Source organism: Phaseolus vulgaris, chromosome 8 (assembly GCF_000499845.2).
Source record: "Phaseolus vulgaris cultivar G19833 chromosome 8, P. vulgaris v2.0, whole genome shotgun sequence".
Classification (NCBI taxonomy): domain Eukaryota; kingdom Viridiplantae; phylum Streptophyta; class Magnoliopsida; order Fabales; family Fabaceae; genus Phaseolus; species Phaseolus vulgaris.
Window position 1 is genome coordinate 55,400,006 of NC_023752.2, and position 23,338 is coordinate 55,423,343.

At 32.7% G+C, this 23,338-nt stretch overlaps 2 protein-coding genes across 3 annotated transcripts; both read left to right on the forward strand.

Moving 5' to 3' along the window:
- Positions 1-7,451: 7,451 nt before the first annotated feature.
- LOC137826291 (UBP1-associated protein 2B-like) lies at positions 7,452-11,692 on the forward strand. 2 transcript variants are annotated; one of them, XR_011083473.1, is made up of 3 exons: positions 7,454-9,064; positions 10,736-10,951; positions 11,465-11,692. XR_011083473.1 is itself a non-coding variant. In XM_068632202.1 (2 exons), exon 1 carries the CDS (start codon positions 7,580-7,582, stop codon positions 9,062-9,064), a length of 1,485 nt encoding a protein of 494 aa, XP_068488303.1. In that variant the 5' UTR covers positions 7,452-7,579; the 3' UTR covers positions 9,792-10,090. The 2 variants fall into 2 exon arrangements, 1 of the variants encoding a protein (XP_068488303.1); XM_068632202.1 differs by lacking the exons at positions 10,736-10,951; positions 11,465-11,692 and adding an exon at positions 9,792-10,090 and having other exon boundaries at positions 7,452-9,064.
- A 1,961-nt stretch (positions 11,693-13,653) lies between these two features.
- Positions 13,654-22,535, forward strand: LOC137826292 (la-related protein 1A). The gene is made up of 14 exons (XM_068632203.1): positions 13,654-14,325; positions 15,120-15,651; positions 15,855-16,020; positions 16,487-16,577; positions 16,705-16,776; positions 18,351-18,889; positions 19,213-19,282; positions 19,636-19,740; positions 19,841-20,172; positions 20,343-20,531; positions 20,636-20,699; positions 21,138-21,283; positions 21,448-21,552; positions 21,906-22,535. Exons 1-14 carry the CDS (start codon positions 14,095-14,097, stop codon positions 22,051-22,053), a joined length of 2,790 nt encoding a protein of 929 aa, XP_068488304.1. The 5' UTR covers positions 13,654-14,094; the 3' UTR covers positions 22,054-22,535.
- The last annotated feature ends 803 nt before the right edge of the window (positions 22,536-23,338 follow it).

Genomic DNA, 23,338 nt, shown 5'->3' on the forward strand with positions numbered 1-23,338 from the left:
CGTACAAACGCATCCTTCAATATCCTGGAATCAGAGGCCGTTCCTTCCCACCCGGCAAGAACATATGTGAATTTCATGTCAAAATCACAAGTAGCAAATACGTTTTGTGTTGGCCAGTCTTTTCTTCCACGAAAACAAGGAGCATCAACTCGGGGGACTTTAACACGAACATGAGTGCCATCTATGACACCCAAATAATCCTAATACACAACAACTTCACATTTATAAATAACTTGCATTGCATACAACATTAATTAAATATTTAACTATTATTTTTCATATTCATACCTTAAAGTATGGAAAAAATCGATTGTTGTTTAAGATATGAGGTTCAACCTCAGTCCCAGCTGGTTGAATTAAGAACTCTCCATGCAACATCAATATTGCCTTCAAAACATTATGAAAGTGAATAGACACTGTTTCCCCAGACTGATGAAAGAAGAACGAAACACTTCGATTCTTGATGTTGTGTAAAGAATTAGCCACTTGTTCTTCAACTGTAGATCGAAATGCATCTTTAACCATCCCCGTTCCTCTTATTCGTTGACATAAATTAATAAATGCTTCCGGACTCATGCGAATAATGTCACGACATCTTTCAGTATGGATCAAGTACGACATCAATTCTTGCCGACGACGCTCTTTTTGTGGAATAAACTTCGGTATAGCATTATTTGTCTCGGTTAACACATGCAACACATTCAATCCATATCCAATCATGCAAAGAATTGTCATTGCTGCTACTTGTGTCCGCAAATTGATTTGCTCTTGTATTTGTGAAATTAGTGTGAAATCAACACCAAGTACATCGGGATTCATGTCATTCGTGCTAGACATCTCGATATTTTCGAAATACATAGACCAATGGTTATCGTTATCCATGGTCACAAATCCTAGACAATCATTAGGTCTAAAGAACCATATTTTACAGAAATAATAGTACTCAATTTTTTTTGCTTTTATAAATAAAATAAAATATTATATAAACTCTGTAAACTGGTATAGTCATAATTGTATTACAAATTCAAAATAATATTTATAAGGTTTTTTTTACTTAATTTTAGAAAAAAATAAATATTATACGTAGACGGTCGTAGTATTTTAAAATATTTAATATTTTGTATAGTTATAATTATTTTATAAATTAAAAATAATGTTTATAAAATTCTTTTACTTGACTTTAGAAAAAATAAAATATTATATGTAGACTACGTATTTTGAAATATTTAAATATTCTGTAAACTTATAATTATTTTATAAATTCAGAATAATATTTATAAAATTTACTTGATTTTAGAAAAAATAAAATCTTATATGTAGACTATCTATAAAGTAATATTTTAAAATATTTAAATACTTGTAATTATTTTATAAATTCAAAATAAAATTTATAAAGTCTTTTAGTTGATTTAGGAAAAAAATAAATATTATACGTAAACTATCTATAATTATTTTAAACCATGTTCAAAATAATATTTATGAATTTTTTTTACTTGATTTTAGAAAAAATTAAATATTTAAATATTTTGTATACTTATAATTATTTTATAAATTTAAACTAATATTTATAAATTTTTTTACTTTGTTTTTAGAAAATAAAATAAAATTTTATACATAAACTCTATGTATTTTCAAATACAAGAAAAAAATTAAATATTAATAAAAAAATTTAACTAGCAGAAAACTCATTCAAAATTTCATTAATACTCATTAATATACTCATCGATGTGATTAAACTTGAAAAATCAAAAGGCAGCAACATACATCTATTAACATAAATAAAATAAATAACTAAACATTACAAATTTCTTCTTCTCAACATTTCATTCTCAAATTTTATTCTCCAAATTCTAAATCTATCTAAAATTTACCTCCAGAAACTCCAGAAGGTAGACAACAAAGATGCAGAACCACCAACAACCACTGTGAATCAACCGTCCACCGAGCACCACCAGCGAAACCACCACCCACCACCAGCAGCGAAACCGTCCAACGACCACCAACAACCGCGCATATCCACCATGCACAGCACCTCCGACCGCTGCTAAGTACTCCCTCAACTCAAAACAAATAACTTACCTCTACTTCTCTTCCATATTTATAATCCCTCTCATTTATTCATCACCCACACACTTGAATTTATCCACCAAACAATGTACGAATCCCTGTTTGTGCTGTCTGTGTTTATGCAGGGAATCTCATGCGTGAGAATCTCGTGGAGGGAATATTGGAGCTGCATGGCACGGGCATAGGCAGCTATGGCACATAGGTTAGGTGAACGGATGGGTAATATGGTAAAATGAAAAAGTTTCTCTCCAAATCTTCTCATCTCACCAGGGAGGCCTTTTTCCCTTTCTTCGCTTTTCTTCTCCCCCTTATCCCCGCTAACTCCCAGATACAAACATCGGGTGAACAGTAATCACCCGGATACAAACACAGCATTAGGCCTTGTTTGTTTCCAACGATGGAACCATATGAAGCAATGAAAGGAGAAGAAAGCTCGAAAAACGAGAAGGATAATTGTGAAAAACGAGAAAAAGTTTCTCTTCAAAATTTCCCTTCTCAATTGCGAGAAAAGTTAAATTTTGATAATTTGTTACTTTATTATTATTAAATAAAATGTATAAATATTATATTTTATTTTAAAATGTATATTAATTAAATTTATAATTAAATAAAATATAAAATAATTAATAAAAAAATAAATTTAATATTTCCTTAATATATGTTTTATGTTAAATAAATAAAATAAAAATATTAATTTTAATTATTAATACGCACTTTTATTTTAAATTATTTTAATTCTAATATATATTTTAAAATTATTTTATAATAAATTCTTTAATAATTTTTTAAAAATTTATTATTTATCAAATTTGTAAACTTACATTTTATACATTTTAAAAAATTAAAAAAATCTTTTCCAATATCACATTAATTACAAACTTGAATAATCTTTTCTCATAAATCTATTGTAATATACCTCAATCCAAACAACCTCACTTTCCTCTTAAATCATTCCAAATCCTCTCCCTCAAATCCGCTCCCCAATCCAAACACACAATTAATCTGTTTGCATATGGAAGATCAACTAATGTATATCACAAATCATAATTACGAGTACCACATATTACCTTAAGTACCCAACATTGACCATTTCCAATAGGTTTACCTCACAATTTAAAGGGACATTTAATACCAATTACAATAATCGCCAAACCATCATTGTACTTTTTGTAACTCCCCCCCCTCCCCTTTTCACAGTCTAACAATACATATGTCTTTCTCCCTTGCTTTTCATTTGCTATGTCAGACCAGTCATGACAATAACAAAATCAAGTCCATAATCAACCTTATGGACCCATTCAAGTAAGTCTTATCGCGAAGGAAACACCTACACAAAGTTATTCTAACAATATTACAAAATCACTTCTTCAAATTATAATTCAATAAACATTAATGAAATACAATTTTATTCACCTCATTTATTCTAAGATGGGTACTATAATCTCCTTCAGCCAATTCACGTTGATGCACATAATTCATTAATTATTCCATACTACATATCATTTCCACTTCATCAGATCTTTTTGTAATCAATTCAACCTCCATGTCCATACTTACACCTTCATTCATAAAACATAAATTTCCATTTTATTTTATTTTCATAAATTCACACAAGTATGCAAAATAAAAACAACATTCAATTTCCCTTTCGGATTGTGTAATCCATAACTCATTTAATAACTATAAAAATACATTCCAAATTGGGTAATTCGTAAAACATTTGCCAACTTAAAAATGACTTCCACATTGTGTAATCCATATATTAAGAAAGTGAACTTTAAGCCTAACTCAACCCCATAAAACCGGCTCATGAGGTTGAGGATTGCACCCACTTATATACAATGAAAGGCTCTAATCTTTAGTCGATGTGGGATCTCCAATACACCCCCTCACGTCGAGACTACCAACTCGTGCATGGGACTATATATTATGGGTGGTCCGATAGCGTCCCGATAGCGGGTGGCACGATAGGCCCAACACAAACACTTGCTAGGATAGGCTCGAAATGGCTCTGATACCATATTAAGAAGTGGACTTTAAGCCTAACTCAACCCCATAAAACCGGCTCATAGGGTTGAGGTTTGCACCCACTTATATACTATGAAAGGCTCTCATCTCTAGTCGATGTGGGATCTCCAACACCCCCCCTCACGCCGAGACTACCAACTCGTGCGTGGGACTATATATTTTGGGTGGTCCGATAGCGGCCCGATAGCGGGTGGCACGATAGGCCCAACACAAACACTCGCTAGGATAGACTCGAAATGACTTTGATACCATATTACGAAAGTGGACTTTAAGCATAACTCAACCCCATAAAACCAACTCATGAGGTTGAAGTTTGCACCCACTTATATACAATGAAAGGCTCTAATCTCTAGTCGATGTGGGATCTCCAACACACCCCATCACGCCGAGACTACCAACTCGTGCGTGGGACTACCCAAAATATATAGTCCCACGCACGAGTTGGCAGTCTCGGCGTGAGGGGGGTGTGTTGGAGATCCCACATCGACTAGAGATTAGAGTCTTTCATTGTATATAAGTGGGTGCAAACCTCAACCCTATGAGCCGGTTTTATGGGGTTGAGTTAGGCTTAAAGTCCACTTCGTAACACCATAAGTCAAATTTTAGCAGCAAAATGTATTCCAGATTAGGTAATCCGTAAGGCATGTTTGAAGTTGTAAAATGACTTTCAGATTGCGTAATCCATAGTTCATTTAGTACCGGATTACACAATCTGAAAGTGAGTTTGGTTCATTCCGGATCAAGTATACGTATGAATTAACTAATCCGAAACACTTTAATTTTGTGTTTGTCTTCCGGTTTACATAATACGGAACTTAGTTTTGTATATGGAATTTTTTTTTTATAATCTTTTTACTAAAGAATAATTTTGGGATTTTTTAAAATTTATGGAAATGACGAAAGAAGTGATAAGTTACAGGAAAAATTAGTCTTGTTTTTAAGCTTAAGGTTAAAGATCAAAGTGTCATGGTTTATTTTTAACGTGTCCCCAAATTCTACTTTTGGGGTTTTATTCCAACACCTCCATGCGTTTCCTTTTCAATATCTCATACTTCAAAAAAATATTTAAATTATTTTTTTATATATATTTTATTAAATATTTTTACTTTTATTTTAGAATATAAAATCAAGAGATTTTTTTGAATTATATAATCTATTTTTTTTATAAATTATACAATTTAAATACAAAAGCTATATTTTAAAATTTACAATCTGATTTATATTTTAAAATATATAATCTGTCATCCAAATTTGTATTTTAAATTCTACATTCTAAAATATAAATTTTATATTTTAAATTATAAAATTTAAAATTAATATTTTCAGTATTTTTAAAAATATGTGGAAGAAGAAATCAAAGGATGAAGAAATAAATCTCCTTCCACTCTTACTCCATACACGTTTAAGCATAAAATTGAAGTCCAATAATATTTAAAATAATTCATATAAATCACAAAAAGGAATCTTAAACCTATCATTGAATAATAATGAATTAATAAATAAATATTATAAATAATATGATAGTTGAAATAAAACTGTAATATAAAAAGAAAGAAATCAAATAATAAAAAGCTTAGCTATTTAATAATAATAACAAAAATAAAATAAAATAATAAATACACTTAACGTTATACAAAATATTGTGCATGTCTTGTTATTTGAAAAAAAAGCTCATCTTATTTAATAATAATAAAAATAAAATAAAATAATAAATACACTTAATGTTTTATAAAATATTATGTATGTCTCGTTATTTGAGAAAACTAGTTACCTATAGTAATATACTACCTAGAGTGTTAGTGTCTTTATATTAACCCAATAAGACAATTAAATCAAATTAATTAAATTGATTTGAATTTCTAGTATAATTTAATTCATTTTTAAATCTAATTAATCTAATCGATCCAAACCAAAATAAAAAATTACTTTATATTATTAATCATTATTCTTAGAATTTTAAGATATAATTGTACATAATTAATATTTTAAGTTGATGTAATGAAACTGAATCACAATAAAAATATACTGTTTTCATCTTGTAGTAAAAGATCAAGTATGAATTATTTTACAAAATTATTTATTTTCCCCCTTCAATCATAAATTATGACTGTACATTTTTGTAGACCATTAAATTTTGATTGAATTTATCTAGTTTAGATTGTGTAGAAAGAACTGATAAATTTGAATCTATCTAAATTAATAGTAATAAATTATTATTATAGTTATATGATACTTATAACCTAAGTATGATATTTTGAGTTTATGTTGGAATTTAATTTGATTTACACCAAGCTATAATCTATTACTAGATCATTATCATTCTCAATTAAAAAACATTTTTAGATGAATCAATATGGTGAGAGTAACTTCCACAGTATGTGTTTTTGAAACCTTTTCCTTACTCATATATATCTAATAACATAAATATCATGGCATAAAAAAAGTGAAGGATATTTTTTTTTTGTGTTAAAATTTTATATTAAATTTTGTTTTTTGATTTTAGTATTAAACAACAATTGAGAAGAGAAAAAGGACAGACTAAGATAGAACAACTGTTATTATTATTTTATAATTTTAATTGACATATTTTTTTACATTTCTACAAATAATATATAAATAAACTGAGACTTTATTTCATATTTTAAAAAAGTTAAACAAGTAGTTATTTTTTAGCTAATTTATTTAGAAGTAAACAAGTTTAAAGACATACTAAATACAAAGTTTTTTTACAATTCAATTAATATTAAAGTTTAGCCAAATTCCATTTTTTAAAAGAAATTCAGTCTAAAATTATAAAAAAAATCGTATGGTCTATTTGCATGATATAAAAAAATATATAAAGGTTATTATTGTGACTTGCATACTATCTAGTTTTAAATTTTGAAAATAGTTCTTTATTTTAGAAATGAAAATTCAGAATGTAAAGAAATATATTCTGAAAAATTAAATTTAAAATAGAATTTTCTGTTTGAAAAATGAAATTTTAGAATAGGATTATAAAATCAAAATCTTATTTAAAAAATAGTTTGAGAATAAAAAAATACAATTCAGAAAAGAAATTATGGAAAATAAAATCTGAAGAATTATTCTAGAAAATATATAGAAAATAAAAATTATGTAAAAAATGTTATAGAAATCCAAAACTATTATTACAGAAAAGGGATTATGAAATATATTTTGATCCTCACCCTTTTTTATGTAAGAGTATTGTTATCATTTCACTTATATTGATTACAGGTCAACATTAACTGGGTGCAGGAAGTAAGTTCCAAATATGAATTTGGACAATAATAGATCCGGTCCGGCCCGGCCCATAAACACACTGGTGTATAAATATTCCGCCAGTGGAAGTGAAAGAGATTACTCTACATCCAACTGAGGGCGCAATCGAACCGCAGAATTCTGTCTTCAGACAAAAAAGAACAAAAACGAAATAACCTCAAATCTTGATTTCCCAAACCCTAACCCTACCTCTTCCACCGCCATGGCCAAGAAACGAAAGCTTCGATCCTCAGACCCTGAACCGGCCAAACCCATGGAGCCACAACAACAAGACCAAGAGTCAGGGGAACAACTCGACCAGCAACAACAACCCAACCCCGAACCAACCCTAGAAGACCCCAACACCATGGCCATCGACGAACCAACAGAGGAACAACAGCAGGAACAGCCAATCGCCGAAGGCGAAGAAGTGGAAGAGGAATCAGAGGAGCAACAGGAGCCAGAGACAGAAACCCTAGAAGAGCAACCGGAGCCGGAAGCCCTAGAAGCGGCGAACCTCGCCGAAGCCAACGGTGCTGATGAAGAAGGGAACACCGACGAGGAGGATGAGGATCTCAGTCTCGAAGATGAACCCGTGGAGAAACTTCTCGAACCCTTCACGAAGGAGCAGCTGCACGCTCTTGTGAAGCAGGCCGTTGAGAGGTTCCCTGAATTCGTCGACAGCGTCCGCCAGCTCGCCGATGTGGACCCTGCCCACCGGAAAATCTTCGTCCACGGCCTCGGCTGGGATGCCACCGCTGAAACCCTAACCTCCGTGTTCGGGAAATACGGCGAGATCGAGGACTGCAAGGCCGTCACCGACAAAGTCTCCGGCAAATCGAAGGGTTACGCTTTCATCCTTTTCAAGCACAAGGATGATGCTAGAAAGGCGCTGAAAAATCCCCAGAAGAAGATTGGAAACCGGACCACTTCTTGTCAGCTGGCCTCTGCTGGCCCTGTTCCGGCGCCCCCGCCGAATGCCAACCCGGTTTCTGAATACACGCAGAGGAAGATATTTGTGAGCAACGTGAGTGCTGAGATTGATCCCCAGAAACTTCTTGAATTCTTCAAGCAATTTGGGGAGGTTGAGGATGGTCCTCTTGGGCTCGACAAGAACACTGGGAAACCTAAGGGTTTTGCCTTGTTTGTTTATAAGTCTGTGGAGAGTTCCAAGAAGGCTTTGGAAGAACCTCATAAGAATTTTGAGGGCCATACTCTGTATTGTCAGAAGGCTGTCGATGGTCCCAAGGGGAACAAGGGGTATCATCAGTATCACCATCAGCAGCATTCTCATCATCACCACCATCACCATCATCAGCCTCATTATCAGAGAAAGGAGAAGAACAAGTATTCCTCTGGTGGTGGTGGGCCGTCCCATGGCAGTGGTCATCTGATGGCTCCCTCGGCGTCTGCTGTGGGGGGTTTCAACCCCGGAGTGCCGGCTCAAGGGTTGAATCCTGCTCTTGGACAGGCGCTGACCGCTTTGCTTACTAACCAGGGAGCTGGTTTGGGTCTTGGAAATCTGCTTGGAGGGCTTGGTGGTGCCCCCGTTAACCAGACTGGGCCACCTGCCCCTTATGGGAATCAGCCTGCAATGGGATATGGGAACCAGCCAGCAATGCAGCAGGGATACCAGAATCCTCAAATGGGTCAGATCAGTGGTGTCAGACCCCACCCTGGTGCTGGCGCTCCTTATATGGGTCATTAGGTGAGTGCATCCTTTTGCTTATTGATAAGGCTTTTGTTGTCTACTTTATTGTTGAATTTGAAGGCTACTTGTTAGAAACTAGGAAATGAAAGTTTTGGCGGTATTAAAATTAGTTAACTCTTAAATTCAGGATGACATGAAAGAATAACCCTGATTCAACCAGGCTTCTTTCATTCATGGATGAGAACAAGTGTCACTCCAATTGTGTTTGGTTGCATTGCACGTGCTTTCCTTATATTTTGTTTTGCATCCCGATGTCAATATCTAGGTTGACGAACTGTTTTTGACATGTATTTTTTTTATTGTTTCATGAATGCTCAGCCTTAGCTGTTTTATACATTGGGACTGCATACTCACTCTTGTTAAACTGTTCTGAATTAATTGTCATTTTTTATGTTGTGATAGAAAATGAACATGAAATTTGTAATTCATAACTATTTATTCTGAGCTCCATTTCTATGAAATTTCTTGATCTGTTCATCTTCTTTGAGTGAACATTCTCAGGTTTGCATATAACTCTTCTATTGTCTGCTCTGCCCATTTTCTTTTTATTGCAAAAATAATGACTTTGATTTTGACTTTTTTAAATTTGAATAAAATATAACTTTGAAAAATCAATTTTTCAGTACAAGAGGTATGGCCTTTGATTATTTCATGTTTGTTCGTGTTTCCTGTAGAGATATTTGGTTTGAAATTAGTTATTTTACTCATTGTATTCAATGTGCAGATACCCTCTTAAGATGCATCAATCATTTAGTTTTGGACTCCGCCGATTCTTCTGAAGTACCAGGCACTATTCAAATGCATCTTTTAATTTGTAATTTTAGTTACTATTTGATTACTAAAGAATCAGATTCTGAAACCTGTATTTTTTTACTTCTTATCTTAGTAGATTTCCCCCTGACGTGTTTTTAAAATCTTATTATACCTCAGATTCCTTTATTGGAGTATTGAGGAACGGTGAATTTTGGGGCAGAGAAAACTGTTATAATAATTTTTAAGTGTGTTGTGGACCTTTTTTATTTACCTTTGTGAAGCATAACTGGCACGAGTTCAACTAACATGTTTTAATTGTCTTGTGGCATTCAGCCCTGATTTTTTAGGACCTCTGCATTCTTTTTAACAAGTTTAAGGTTCCTATGGGGATTTGATTGTACTTTCGTTGTCATTTTTAATGGTTATATTGAGATTACTTATTAATTATTGTGTATCACTTGAATCTTTATTCCTTCTGGATTTTTTTCCCAAACTATTTTTTCTTTCATAGGATTTTTAAGGGCTTGAAAGTGAACACACTATGATGAGAATAACATTAAACAAGGTGTTGATTTTCAAGGATCGTCTTTTAAACACCCTTCCCCTCGACTTGTTCTCTCTATGCAATTTTCTATATTCAAAGGTCTTATTGTGAAAACAATTGTTATTTCCCCTTCCCCAATGAAGGATTGAACAGTTGAAGTGAATTGTTGTCCTTCGTCCTTCCGTCATCTTTTTACCTCGTTTCTGCTGGAAATAAGTCCTCAGCTTTTTTGGTATTAAATAGTTTGTTTTCTACATCTAATATATTATTATTCCAAGTGGAGATTTTTTTTGTTTAATTTTGTTTGAGAACTGATCTAGACTTGTCATACCATACAATATTTGCTTGAGGGTTGGCTTGCTGACATATAGGTCCTTGCCACAAACAAATGCCTGAATCTGTTTCTAACTTGAGTCATCTGCATCCACTAATGGAGCTTGGATCCTTCCATTCACTTCTTTGGCAAGAAATGGCCACACTTGGTGGGTGGGTTGGCTCTCACTGTATACAAGTGTACCGTGGTTTGGAGTGAATGTCAGAGAAGATCAGATGGGTGCGATGGTGTTATCATTTGCAGTTATCCATGGGTATGATCTTTTCTTTTGCTATAGATTGCCTAGGAAAGTTAAGTTCGGAAACCTACCTTCTTTTTTATTTACGGAAGCTTTAAATTGATTTCTGAAGAGATTCGTCTAATATTTCCAAGTTGGGCTTCTAGATTTCGCTTGGGATTTTCAAATTATTGTTTTTACGTACAGCCTTCTTGGTGAAAGACCCACTTTGATATCGTCTTTGGCGAAGGTTAATAATATCTTGTGAAGTTGCAAAAGATAAGTATTTCATAAATTTTAAAACCAATCAATAAGTTTTGCAAAAATGTATTTTGAAAATGATGTCATAAGATGTATTTACTTTGGTGCGAAGCTTAAGCGCTAAATTCAATACCAAACTGGGCAAAAGCTTACCATGAAGTAATATATTTGCTTTCTGTTTCTATTTGCGCGAGAATGAAAACAATTTTCTCCTAAATAACAAATTTTGTGGATGCTACTTAACCTTCTGGATGTTATAATGAAAGCATATTGATATTGATCACACAGCTTGACAAGGCAGTTGGCACAAGCGAGAACTGCACATCTGACTCAATCAACCGGAGGTATTATATTGGCATGAGGTTACAGTAATCAAGAAGATTAGTGATAATATTTGAAAAAAATACTTAATTTGTGTTGTTACAGTTTGTTAGACCTTCAATAAATTTGGGGTAGCCCCATCTTGGACGAGGTGTAACATTTATTTTATTTGGAAATATTAGGATTCCTCCATCACTTGGTCTAACCACTATCCTAAATTAGGTATTAAGATACTTAACTCCTGAATGATCGACAACAAATTTCAGATTGAAAAGCATTTTTGTAGGGCTAAAATTTGCTTATTATCACAACGTTTATATACTTATAACAAATGTTTGCATTATTGGGTGAAAGCCCAGCAGATGTAGGGGAGTGTTTGAAAAATACTTTACTGGGTTAGCAGGTAATAGCCATTTATGCTGATGTGTGTTAACTGTTACAAATAGATTCTTATATTATATCCCTCCTTTTAATTTTAAACAGGGAAATTGGGGTAGTAGTTTGTACATCAGAGGACATGTCTTTTACTGAACACTAGCTGCATCTTCAGTCACATGTTTCTGAAAATTATGAAATTAATCTCACGACAAACTAAATTATACTCAACGTAATTCTTATACTTAGTATTTTTTTAAAATATTTCCCTAGTCAGTAATTGAATCTTGTGTTAATCATTTGTGTATCATCAGTAATTTAATCATCCAATTTTTATAAATATTTGAAATTCAACCTCAAAATTGGTATTCTCTTTCCAGTATTCACACTTAATTGTGAGGATGCTAATCAATTTATTGTGTTGAGAAATAAGTGAAATTGAGAAGATAAAGTTGTTTATTTTCTTATAATATGAAATATAAAATATATTTTTTCTAATGTTTAATTTTTGTTACCTAAAATAAAATAAAAGTATAAAATATAATATGCAAATTTATCTAAATATATGGATTTACAAAATCGTATATATAAAAGATTCCAAGTTTCAGCGACAGCACAAAAATTCACTAATCAAAATATAAATCCCAATATACACTCAATTATAATAGTACCAAGGACAACACAAATTCTACGATTATTCATCTATAACTTAACTAAGAACAATATAGAAAAGGAATTTTTTTTTACACATTTCGTTTTCCAATTCTATTGTTTACAATATTACAATATTATAAAACTATTATATTTTAAAGTCGATTTCTCTTTAACTTAATATGGAAACATAAAATGAAGAGTAAGAGAAACTATTCGAAATCATACATTGTTTGTACGATTATTTGGATTTTTAAGAATGATGATAAAATATACGAATAAAAATAGTAAATAATCAATTTAGTTTTAAAGTTTTTGCTTTCATGATATTTCAATATCTTTAAGTACCTATACTTTCATTTTTAAGACCACGACAAAAGATTTGTTATTCAGTTTTTTGTTTGTTTTTGTTATCTTAACTGTGTTTTTTATTCTGATTAATTTTTGTATCATTTTTTATTTATTTTTAATCTTGAAAATCAAACTTTTATTTATTACAAAAATTAGACACAAACAAAAAATCTAAAGTGAGTCACACACAACTCCACCGATTAGTTAGACTTCCCTCACTTTGAAAAACACAATCTTATTACATTTGACACAACTATATCTTTGAATTAATTTTAAAAAATAATTTCAAAATGAGTGGTCATCTTAAAACTTAAGATACGAAAAGAAAATACTATTTTTTAAAAAATAAAATCAGTTTTAATTTTTAAATATTTTGAAACTAATTACCAAAAATACTCACAGCAACCATGATTTTAGAAAAGGAGTAATGAAGAGTAGATGATATTTTATTTTAAATTAAAAGCTTTGGTTAAAGAACCCACAATGAAAAACTGCAAAAATAAATGAGTATATTTCTTTTGTATGCATAAAATATTTCTGTTTTAGTATTATCATTTACCTAAAAGGAAATTATGACTACATTTTCAAAAGAAAAAAAATATTGTGTGAAAGCTATTATCACATTAATTAGTGATAGAGATTTATTTAAGATTTGAGAGGGGCACTTATGTCATGGGTGCTTCCAAAAGGAGGAAAATAAACCAATTGGAATGTTTAGTGATGTATGTGATTGATAAGGGCACTCCCCTATATATATAGACACAAACAGAAGACACTCTAAAACGGTGTCCCTCACTCGCCTTTTCATGGGTTACCCTCGCAACTTTGTTGGCGTCTGTTAACATTGTGCTGCTGTCTCCAAACACACTCACAACACATAACAAACTCATTCCATCACTTCACTGTCCAAAACCCTAATATTTCACTGTTCTCCTGCTGTCACACTGACCCAACTCTTTTTTCATTTAAACTTCACGAAAGGAACCCTTTTTACCACACCCACGTGAAATTATCGTCCATTCAGCTCTGGGTTCGTCTGCTCAATATCACTGATTCATTTGGCAAGTAAAGGTTCAATCTTTTTGTGGTGTCTTTGCGTTTTTGGTGAATCTCTTAGCACCCATCAGGTTGATAGTTTAGAGTGTTGTGTGTTTTGGCGAGTGGGGTTTAGAAGGGGAAATCTTGGGAGTTGGGGGGATTGGTGAGAGAAAAAAGCAGTTATGGTGACTGCTGAGACTGAGATTGGTGAGGATCACAAGGGGGTTGCTGCTCCTAAGTCTCCTTGGAAGACTCCTGCTGTTGATGGTAAGGGAGCTGATGTGTCTGTGATGATGGGCACTGAGTCTTGGCCAGCTCTCTCTGATGCCCAAAGACCACCCAAAAATGTTGAGATTGCTGCTGCTTCTGTGGCAAATGTTGGTGAGATTGCTCCTAGACCTCCTTCTATGCAGGTTAGTATGCTCTTTGTAGTGCATATATTCTTTGAAATGTATTATGGTATTGAATTTGTATCTTTCTTTTTTGTTGTCTTATATTGCTATAGCATTGACTTGAGTTTGTGATTATGACATCGAAAATGTAATATGTTATTGAGTTTGTATGTATACTTTTGCTGTCTTGTATTGATATAGAATTTACTTGAGAATGTGACATGACATGGAAATTGTAATTCATAGATTCATATTAATGTGATATGTTATTGAGTTTGTAGATATACTTTTGCTGTATTGTATTGTAACAGAATTTACTTGAGTTTGGGACTATGGCTTGGAAACTGTGATGCATAGATTCATAAAATTGTAACATGTTATTGAGTTTGTATTTATACTTTTATTGACTTGTATTTTTACTTGAGTATGTGATTATGGCTTGGAAATTGTGATGCATAGATTAATAAAATTGTAATATCTTATTGAGTTTGTATATATACTTTTGCTGTCTTGTATTTTTACAAAATTTATTTGTTTAGGATAGACATTGGTGTCTTATTATAATTTTCTCGATTTGTGGAAATTTCGCTAGCGTGACAACTGTTGTTATTAACATTGAATGGTACGTAGCTAAAAAGTAAATTTCGTTGTGTTCCTATGGTTTAACAAAGATCATAGGTGCTTATGGTTTTTTAGCCATTAATGCTTCAGTTGTCATGATATAAATAAAACTTGTATGCTTAATGCGACAAAAGTCTTGTTTTTGGAATGTAATATATTTCTTTTGTTTGTATGCATGTTTCTTTGTTTAATAGAAGGTGAATGGTTCCGGAAATGCTAACCCAGTACATAAGCTGCCATCATCCCGTCATCCAAAGCCGGGTGCTAAGCGGAACTCAAGTGGTGCGCCTCCCTTTCCGGGTCCACTGCCTTATCTTCAGCCAGTTCCTCCATATTTTTATCCTATGGTACCGCCTCCGCATATTGCTGTTCCTGGTTATGCTTTTCCACCTGGTCCAGGACCTTTTCCGGCTGTAGAAAATCCATTGGGGAAGCCTGTATCTCAGCCACCAGGACAAGCTTTTGCTCCACCTGCTCATGCTGTTGATGCCAAAAGTGTTCAGCCGCCAGTCCAAGGGGATCCAAATGCTTATGCTGCTAATTTTTCTAATGGAAGACCAAATATCCAAGAACAAGGTGACCATCTAAATCATGCATGGCATCATCAAAGGCCTTTTCCTTCCAGAGCAAACATTCCCATGCAACATGGTTTGGGCCCAAGGCCATTTATACGGCCTCCATTTTATGGTCCTCCTCCAGGGTACATGGTTGGTCCAAGCTTCCCAGGTAAAAATTAAATACACAGTCCTCTATTTGTGCACATGGTTCTATTGTTACACAGACACACATATACTTCCTTTTGTGCGCAGGCACTTCTGGATTTCTCAACTTGAATGCTATTTGAGGAATTTTCTCAGATGTTTTTTTCTGTTTAATTACTCCATTCTCAATCAATTAGTTCTTTAATCTAATTTTAATTTTCTGGATAGGATCTGCACCATATTGGGGTGTCACCATGGTACCTCCTGGCTCCATTAGAGGACCCCATCCTCGGCAATTTGTTCCATTTCATGTCAACCCCACCCCTCAGCCACCGCCTCCAGACGCTGTACCTTTGAGGACTAGTATTGTTAAACAGATAGACTATTATTTTAGGTAAGTACCTTCATCGTTGAGGATGACTTCTATATTATATTTGGTGTTAATTGTTGGCCAGTTAAATATACGTCTTAAAGACCTAATGTGATAAACTTTTTTGTGGATGTTCTTTTTATCCCCACATTTGCTCATCTGAATGATGCGAATGATGTTTCTGACTTTCAATTGTTCTGTTATGTTTTGATTGTGAAAGTGCTCTACTTGTAGATTAATAGATGCCAAGCCTTTAGATTTCAACAATTGCATTAGATGGTATAGTTGGAGAATTATTGTCAGAGATGACAAAGGGGAACTGATTTTTAGTGTTTGAACTTTGAGAGCTAGCTAATGAACATTAGAAATTTCTTTGGAAATCCTGTAATAATACCTGTTGATTCCATTTTTTTTTCAAGTGAATGTGTAAATCATATGATAAAGATAGTTTATTGAGCAAACTGCTGACTCTGAAGCCATCTTTTGGCAGTGATGAAAATCTGCAGCATGACCTTTACCTTATTTCCTTGATGGATGACCAAGGATGGGTTCCCATATCCACTATTGCTGAATTTAAAAGGGTATGTCCCAAGCAAATTTTACCTCCCAAATCTACTATAGTGTAGGGATGTATGTTTTCTGCTGGCGAGTTCCATGTTATTTCCTCTTTCTCTCTTGTCTTTAATGATTTTAATTATCTTGGGTTAGGTCAAGAGGATGAGCACTGACATACCTTTTATCCTTGATGCACTTCAGAGCTCCAATACTGTGGAAATTCAGGTTATTTTGCTACTATGGTTTACTTTTTTACTGCGTAAGCTTTTTATTAACTGCAGAATCTAGTTTGTTGTTTTAATTACTTTTGCTCATAAGCAGATTTCTGTGATTGTACTCTATTTTTGTTCTTTATCTCTGATATTAATCTTGGGAGTTGGTAGTTTCAAATGTTTATGTACATAGATTTCTTAAGGAACATTTTAAAAGTAATGAGACGCAGTTCCATGTTTGTTGGGAGTTTCAAATTCTACATCTTTTTCAAGTCATGATATTTTTTTCCCACATTGGCATGGACCTTAAATCAGCTCATTCCTGTTTCCCTTTTAATTTGGTCAATTTATTATTTATATAATATTGATGATTTTTGAAAAATAAGTCATAGACATCTTTTAAAATTCAGATTATAATGTTCTTTGTATTTAAGATAGTATCGATTATGATTTCAGACTATTCAGTCTTTATTTTCATATTTATCTTCCCCAATTTCACTGGAAGTAGTTTATTATAGGGCAGATCTGGTACAGAAGGTTCCTACCTGGTAGGGTTGTGGACAATAGAGTTATGCAGCTTTATCCCTGCAAACAACGAGGCTGATTTTAGTATTCAAACTTGTGACCTATAGATCCCAAGCCAATATTAACCTTGCATTGTGCCAACACTCGTCCTCCAACAGAGATATTTTATTGTTTCACTATATTTCAGAAGGAATTCAGTTTTGAAATATTACATACATTTAAGTCATATATTAGTCAATTGGACAATAGAGTGGGACAGTGGAGTGGTTTTTTCAAAGTTGCCGAGTGCAATAGTGGCTTTTCATGGTCTAAAATGGTGCTACCATGATGTAGGATTTAAAACCTCCTTTTTACCCCTGAAACATCAATGTTTAAGTTATTTTTGGATAAAAAATTTCACAAAAAAGTTATCCCTCATTATAAAACTTTTTTTATCGTGTATTCCATTTTTCTTCTTTTGACTTCGTTTATCACATTCTACTATTTTATCTAATTTTTTTATTTTGTTATCTATTAATTTCACCCCAGTCATTTTTTGACTTCATTAATATGCTCTCATTGCTCCTAAATTGATGTGATTGTGTGTACACCAAGAGTTGTTATTTTCCATGAATATCAGTAATTTTGGATTTTATTTTATGTAGTATAAATTATTTAGCTTTTATTGCAAAGTTAGCTGCTATTCACTGTCCTGCTACACAATAATTCTCGAGTCCAATGCATTTGTAACATCTATAGTATATATGTGTTGAGTTTTTGAGAATTGCTAGGTGCTAGTTGGTTATTCAAGAGGACTTCTTTGTTTGGGCTCTATAAAGTTTAAACTAGATTTTGAAATGCCTGAAGTATATATGATTTATGCTTGTTGATGATGGTTTCTTAGCCTCTAGATATTGTTAGAAGTTCCTGTTTCCATATTTAGATTCTACATTTTATATTAGAATAACACCTTTAGTTCTACTAGAGCCAGGTTTAAGTTGCATTTTATTGTGTATGAAATTTTAAAGATACCTTACTGTTAATTGATTATTTTTTAACTTGTAATTTGTGTTATTTTTATAGGGTGACAAAATAAGGAAATGTGATAATTGGTCAAAATGGATTCGAGTTTCCTCAGGAAATTCAGGATCATCTACAGCTCAGATTCAACAGAGCCAACTTGTAGATGGTGCTGTCAATTCCCTTGAGAATAGTGATGCTGCTGGAGATAACACAAGAGAGACTTCTGAAGCAAATCCTAAAGATGCTGTTCATAATTCAATTTTGGCGGAGCGTAATCAGCTCAATGAAGATAAGTTGCATGTTTCACATGCAAATCAAGGAAACAATACGAAGAGCCATTATTCCAATGGTAAACCGCTTGTGGTAACTGGTGAAAGCGTCAAATTGTGTGATTTTGACACGAGTAGTAATAATTTATGTGATCTACAAGAAACTGAGCCCAAAATATTTGACCATAATGAGACTGGAAACATGGATGTATTGAATGATATGGATGTCCAAGACCTTACAAATGATTTTGGCAATACTTTTATGCTCGATGAAGAGATAGAACTTGAGCAGAAGATGCTAAAGAAGGGTGAACTTTCTTCTAGTAGAAGGTACTTCATAGTTCTGTTTGATCTTATTGACATATAGTGGAATATGCAACAAGTGTTTTTCATAGATTCTGAAACTTAATTTGCTTGTTTCCTTTGAAGGTAATTAAAGACGATTTTCTTTATTCCTTTGTAATATGAAATTCAAAGATTCCTCTCTTTCCCCCCTTGACAAAACATGTGTTTATATTCTGTTTGAGATGTTAAAATACTTCTCTTATCTGATGTGGAATAGTATTAGGAGATTTTTGTGCCGTGTCATTTTTTGCATTTCCTCTCTTTTTTGTTTAAAACATTCATCTGATGATTTTTTTTTTGCATAAAAGGATTGACGATGAAGATGATGAGATGGCTGTTATTGAACAGGATGTTCAGAGACTAGTAATTGTCACTCAGGTATTGGTATTGCTAATTTAATTAAAAATAAGTTCAAATGTTTATTCTTTTCTCTAAAATGGGTTATCATTCAAATAAGGTTTCAATTTTATATTTTTGATTGCCCAAATAGCCATGCTGATGATTTTTTTTTTTAAAGTTGAGGGTCTTTTTTATTTGATTGCTGTCAGAGGCTGGAACCACATATCTGTAATGCACTGCACACTGCTTAATTATAAATTATTACTAAAAGGACTACGTACTGTCTATTTTTTGGTTGGAATGAACAAGTTGAAAACTGATTTAAACATATTATGTTGGAATGTTTATTACTGTTAACTCATTATTTGATAATTTTCTATTTTAATGTACAGAATGGTGATCCTAAACAAGGATATAGAGGTGGTGGCAAAGAATCAAAATCCATTTCCAATGAGCTTGCTTCTGCAATAAATGATGGGCTTTACTTCTATGAGCAGGTAGAGTCACCATTGTTTTACGTTACCAATTGTCAGTTATTTTTGAGATTATCATCATCTTTAATAAATTTTGTTGGTTGCCTTGCCTGATTATCAACAGGAGCTGAAACATAGGCGGTCTAATCGTAGCAGAAAGAATAACTCAGATAGTAGAGATCGGAATATTAAATCTCCAAGCCATAATTCAGGTGTTTCAATTTTAAAGGCAGCTGAGAATATTGGCGCAAACAGTGTTGAAGAGTCTGGAAGCAATACTTCTCGAAGGAAACATAAAGTATTTCCCAAGCAACCAACTTCCCTTAAGCAGCGGTTTTTCTCGAGTAATTTTAGAAATCATGGAACAGGTTGTAATTCTCATGGAATCATATCTGAAAGTCCACCTAGTAATTCGGTTGGGTTTTTCTTTGCTTCTACGCCTCCTGAAAATCACAGGTCAGTTCAAAATTATTGTTCCCGGTGCTAATTTCTTTTATATAGTTTTTCTTAGCCTTTTTTCACTTTTGTTCTTTACTAGAAGAAAATCAAGTAAATATTTATTAAATGGTATAAAGTAATAGATGTTTCAGTGAGCAACTATTTCACTAATTATCTTAATTTTGCAGTTTCAAGCCTTCCAAATTGAGTAGTTCACCTCATGGGGGCCTTTCTGGTAGTCCGCATGGGGGGTTTTCGGGCAGTCCACATGGGGGGTTCTCTGGTAGTCCACCTGTGGGTTCCATGCCTAAGTCTTTTCCACTGTTTCAGCATCCAAGTCACCAGCTCTTGGAAGAAAACGGTTTCAAACAGCAGAAGTAAGTGATAATGCTTAATACTGTTTCTGTGCGCAAGCAGTAGTAAGATATAGTTCCTATAGTTTGCATTTTCAAAATTCCTCATGTGATTGTTCTTCATGCAGGTACTTGAAGTATCATAAACGGTGTTTGAATGATAGAAAGAAACTTGGAATTGGTTGCAGTGAGGTGAACATCATTTTTTAATTTCTACGAAAAATAATATTTGGAAAGATTGAATGTTTGGTTGCTCCACATTGGTAGTACAAAGACTGAACTCATTCTCAAATACTAATGCTTCATTATGTTCACTTCTATTATGCAGTTTTTACCTATTGTTTGATCTATTTCTCACCTTTTTATTACTTAATTGTATGAATTATATTGTATAGATGTCTGGTGGAGTGAAAATTTGGCAGAGTTAGTACTTTTGGCATTTTTTATATTAATTTGCAGTACTCAACTATTTCTCTTTACTTAAATTAAATGCCATCATTAGCAAAAGCTGTCCATCAAAATGAGATGGGCTGCAGTTCTATGATCTTCACTTATACTACATTTTTTTTTCCAATCATGCTCTTGCTTATTCTGGTAAAAATTTCTTCCATCTCTTGTATGTGTATGCAGGAAATGAATACATTATACAGGTTCTGGTCCTATTTTCTTCGGGACATGTTTGTGCCTTCTATGTATAATGAATTTAAGAAATTAGCTAAGGAAGATGCCGCCGCTAATTATAATTATGGTATAGAGTGCCTTTTCAGATTCTACAGGTATCCGTTTCAAAATTTTGTTGGGTGTTGTAATACGCTAATTTTCAAGTGTTCTGATTTTTCATATACTGTTTCTTTGAAGAGGCTGATAAAAAAATTGCTTTATTTTCCTTATGAGACATTCACGCTCAGTTCTTTTGATCTTTGAATAATTTCTTGTTCAGTTATGGTTTGGAGAAGGAATTTAGAGATGATCTTTACAAGGATTTTGAACATCTCACTCTGGATTTCTACCATAAGGGCAACCTGTATGGCCTGGAAAAATATTGGTAAAACTGATTTACTCTTGTTATTTTTATTTTCACAGCTCGCTTTCTATTTTCTAGTTTCATTCAATCATTTCCCAGATCATGCAAGATTGATGATAGTGAAAGAAGTAAATCATATTGATTGGTTAGATCTGTTGAACTGTTCTGAATGTACATGCTATAACACTAGCTAGAGGGGCTGTAACAATGCTACCCTGTTTTTAAATAGTACTGCTCTTCTATAATTTAGGAAGTGGAGCACAATCCAAAAGTTGATTCACTAAGTGCAGTTTCTTGTATTTGCACTCTTCTTCACATCATTATCACACTCCAGTCTTGGACTTATGCTTTGTTCTTATATATGGCATTGGCAGGGCATTTCACCATTACCGCAAGATCCGCGACCACAAAGCACCTTTGAATAAACACCCTGATCTGGAGAGGTTGCTCCGGGAAGAGTATCGGAGTTTGGAGGATTTCCGGGCAAGAGAAAAGACTGTAGTGAAAGAGGATTTGAACTAAGTTTTGAATGTGGTGATATGCCTGGTAAATACACATGGCATAGAGTTTTGATGGCATCCCCAATTTTGATGAGAAGTCTTGACAACATAAGAATATGAGTTGTTGTGAAGTAACCGGCCTGCATTTTGGTTTGACTGGAAAGAGGAAGATTGTTTGTTTGTTCTCTATATTTGGTGAGAAATGATGATGCCTCATGAAGAGGATTTGGTGATTGCTTAGTGTTTTGAGGTTTCTTTGATGATGATTCTATATGGTTGGTATACACCACTGCATCCTTTCTTTGGTGGATCTTGCAGACTTTGGGAGACACATTTTCTTGTCTCCAAATGATGTTGTACATACATAAGATGATAGACTAGAAAGGATAAGAAAAAGAGGTTCTTGTTTTTATTTTTGGTGGGATCAAAAGAGGGGAAAGGGTTGTATTTATTATATATCTTGCCCAAACTTTAACAATAAGAGTGAGAATCTTCTTACTGTAACATGCCATTTATCTCATTTCATTTATCTCACACTTCTCTCACCAAATTCGGATGCTTTCAAAATAAAGACTTTTTTGCTACAAATAAAATGGAACAGCTTCTTTCCTATGATTTTGGGAGTTACTTTTTTTAATCTTTTGTCTATGAAGATAGATGTAATGGCAAAAAATCTAAATTTTTTGTTTATACACATTTAATTGTTTCAAAAGCATTTATTATAATTTTTTTTTGTTATATTAACATGGTTTAATTGTGAAAGAAGAAACATCAGAAACAAAGTTATCCATTGAGAGAATGTTATTAGATTATTAAATTATTATAATAGTTCAAATTTTATATGATTTATAGTCATTTAATAAGTACGTGTAATTAGTTTCTAAAACGTAGTATCTAGACTATTTAATATTATAATTTACAAATGAAATCATTTTTAAGTTTTTTTACGATAAAATTAGTAGTTTCTATTTAAAAAACTATGATGGTAAAAAAATCAATTCCTTTTATAATTTATAAAAAATAATACCTGGATTATTTAGAGCTATTTAATTAAAGCAAGAAAATTGGATTGGGGAGATAAAATGAGAACAAAAATTACCGGTAGTTATAAGTTTTTTTTAAATAACTTTCTTTCTAAAATTATTAATTTTTAAATAAGTTTTTACATTTTTTTAATATAGGAGATTATTTTGAATGATTTTTGTCATAAATTTAGTTGTTTTTTGTCATAATTTTAGATTATTTTCAAAAATTTATTTTTCATTTCTTAAAATATTTCCAGGAATACTTTAATATTATTTAATTAA

Coding starts and splice junctions, on each gene's coding strand:
- LOC137826291 (XM_068632202.1), top strand. CDS start 7,580: ATGGCCAAGAAACGAAAGCTTCGATCCTCAGACCCTGAACCGGCCAAA.
- LOC137826292 (XM_068632203.1), top strand. CDS start 14,095: ATGGTGACTGCTGAGACTGAGATTGGTGAGGATCACAAGGGGGTTGCT. Junction 19,741..19,840: donor GGCTTTACTTCTATGAGCAG/GTAGAGTCACCA, acceptor GATTATCAACAG/GAGCTGAAACATAGGCGGTC. Junction 20,700..21,137: donor TTGGAATTGGTTGCAGTGAG/GTGAACATCATT, acceptor ATGTGTATGCAG/GAAATGAATACATTATACAG.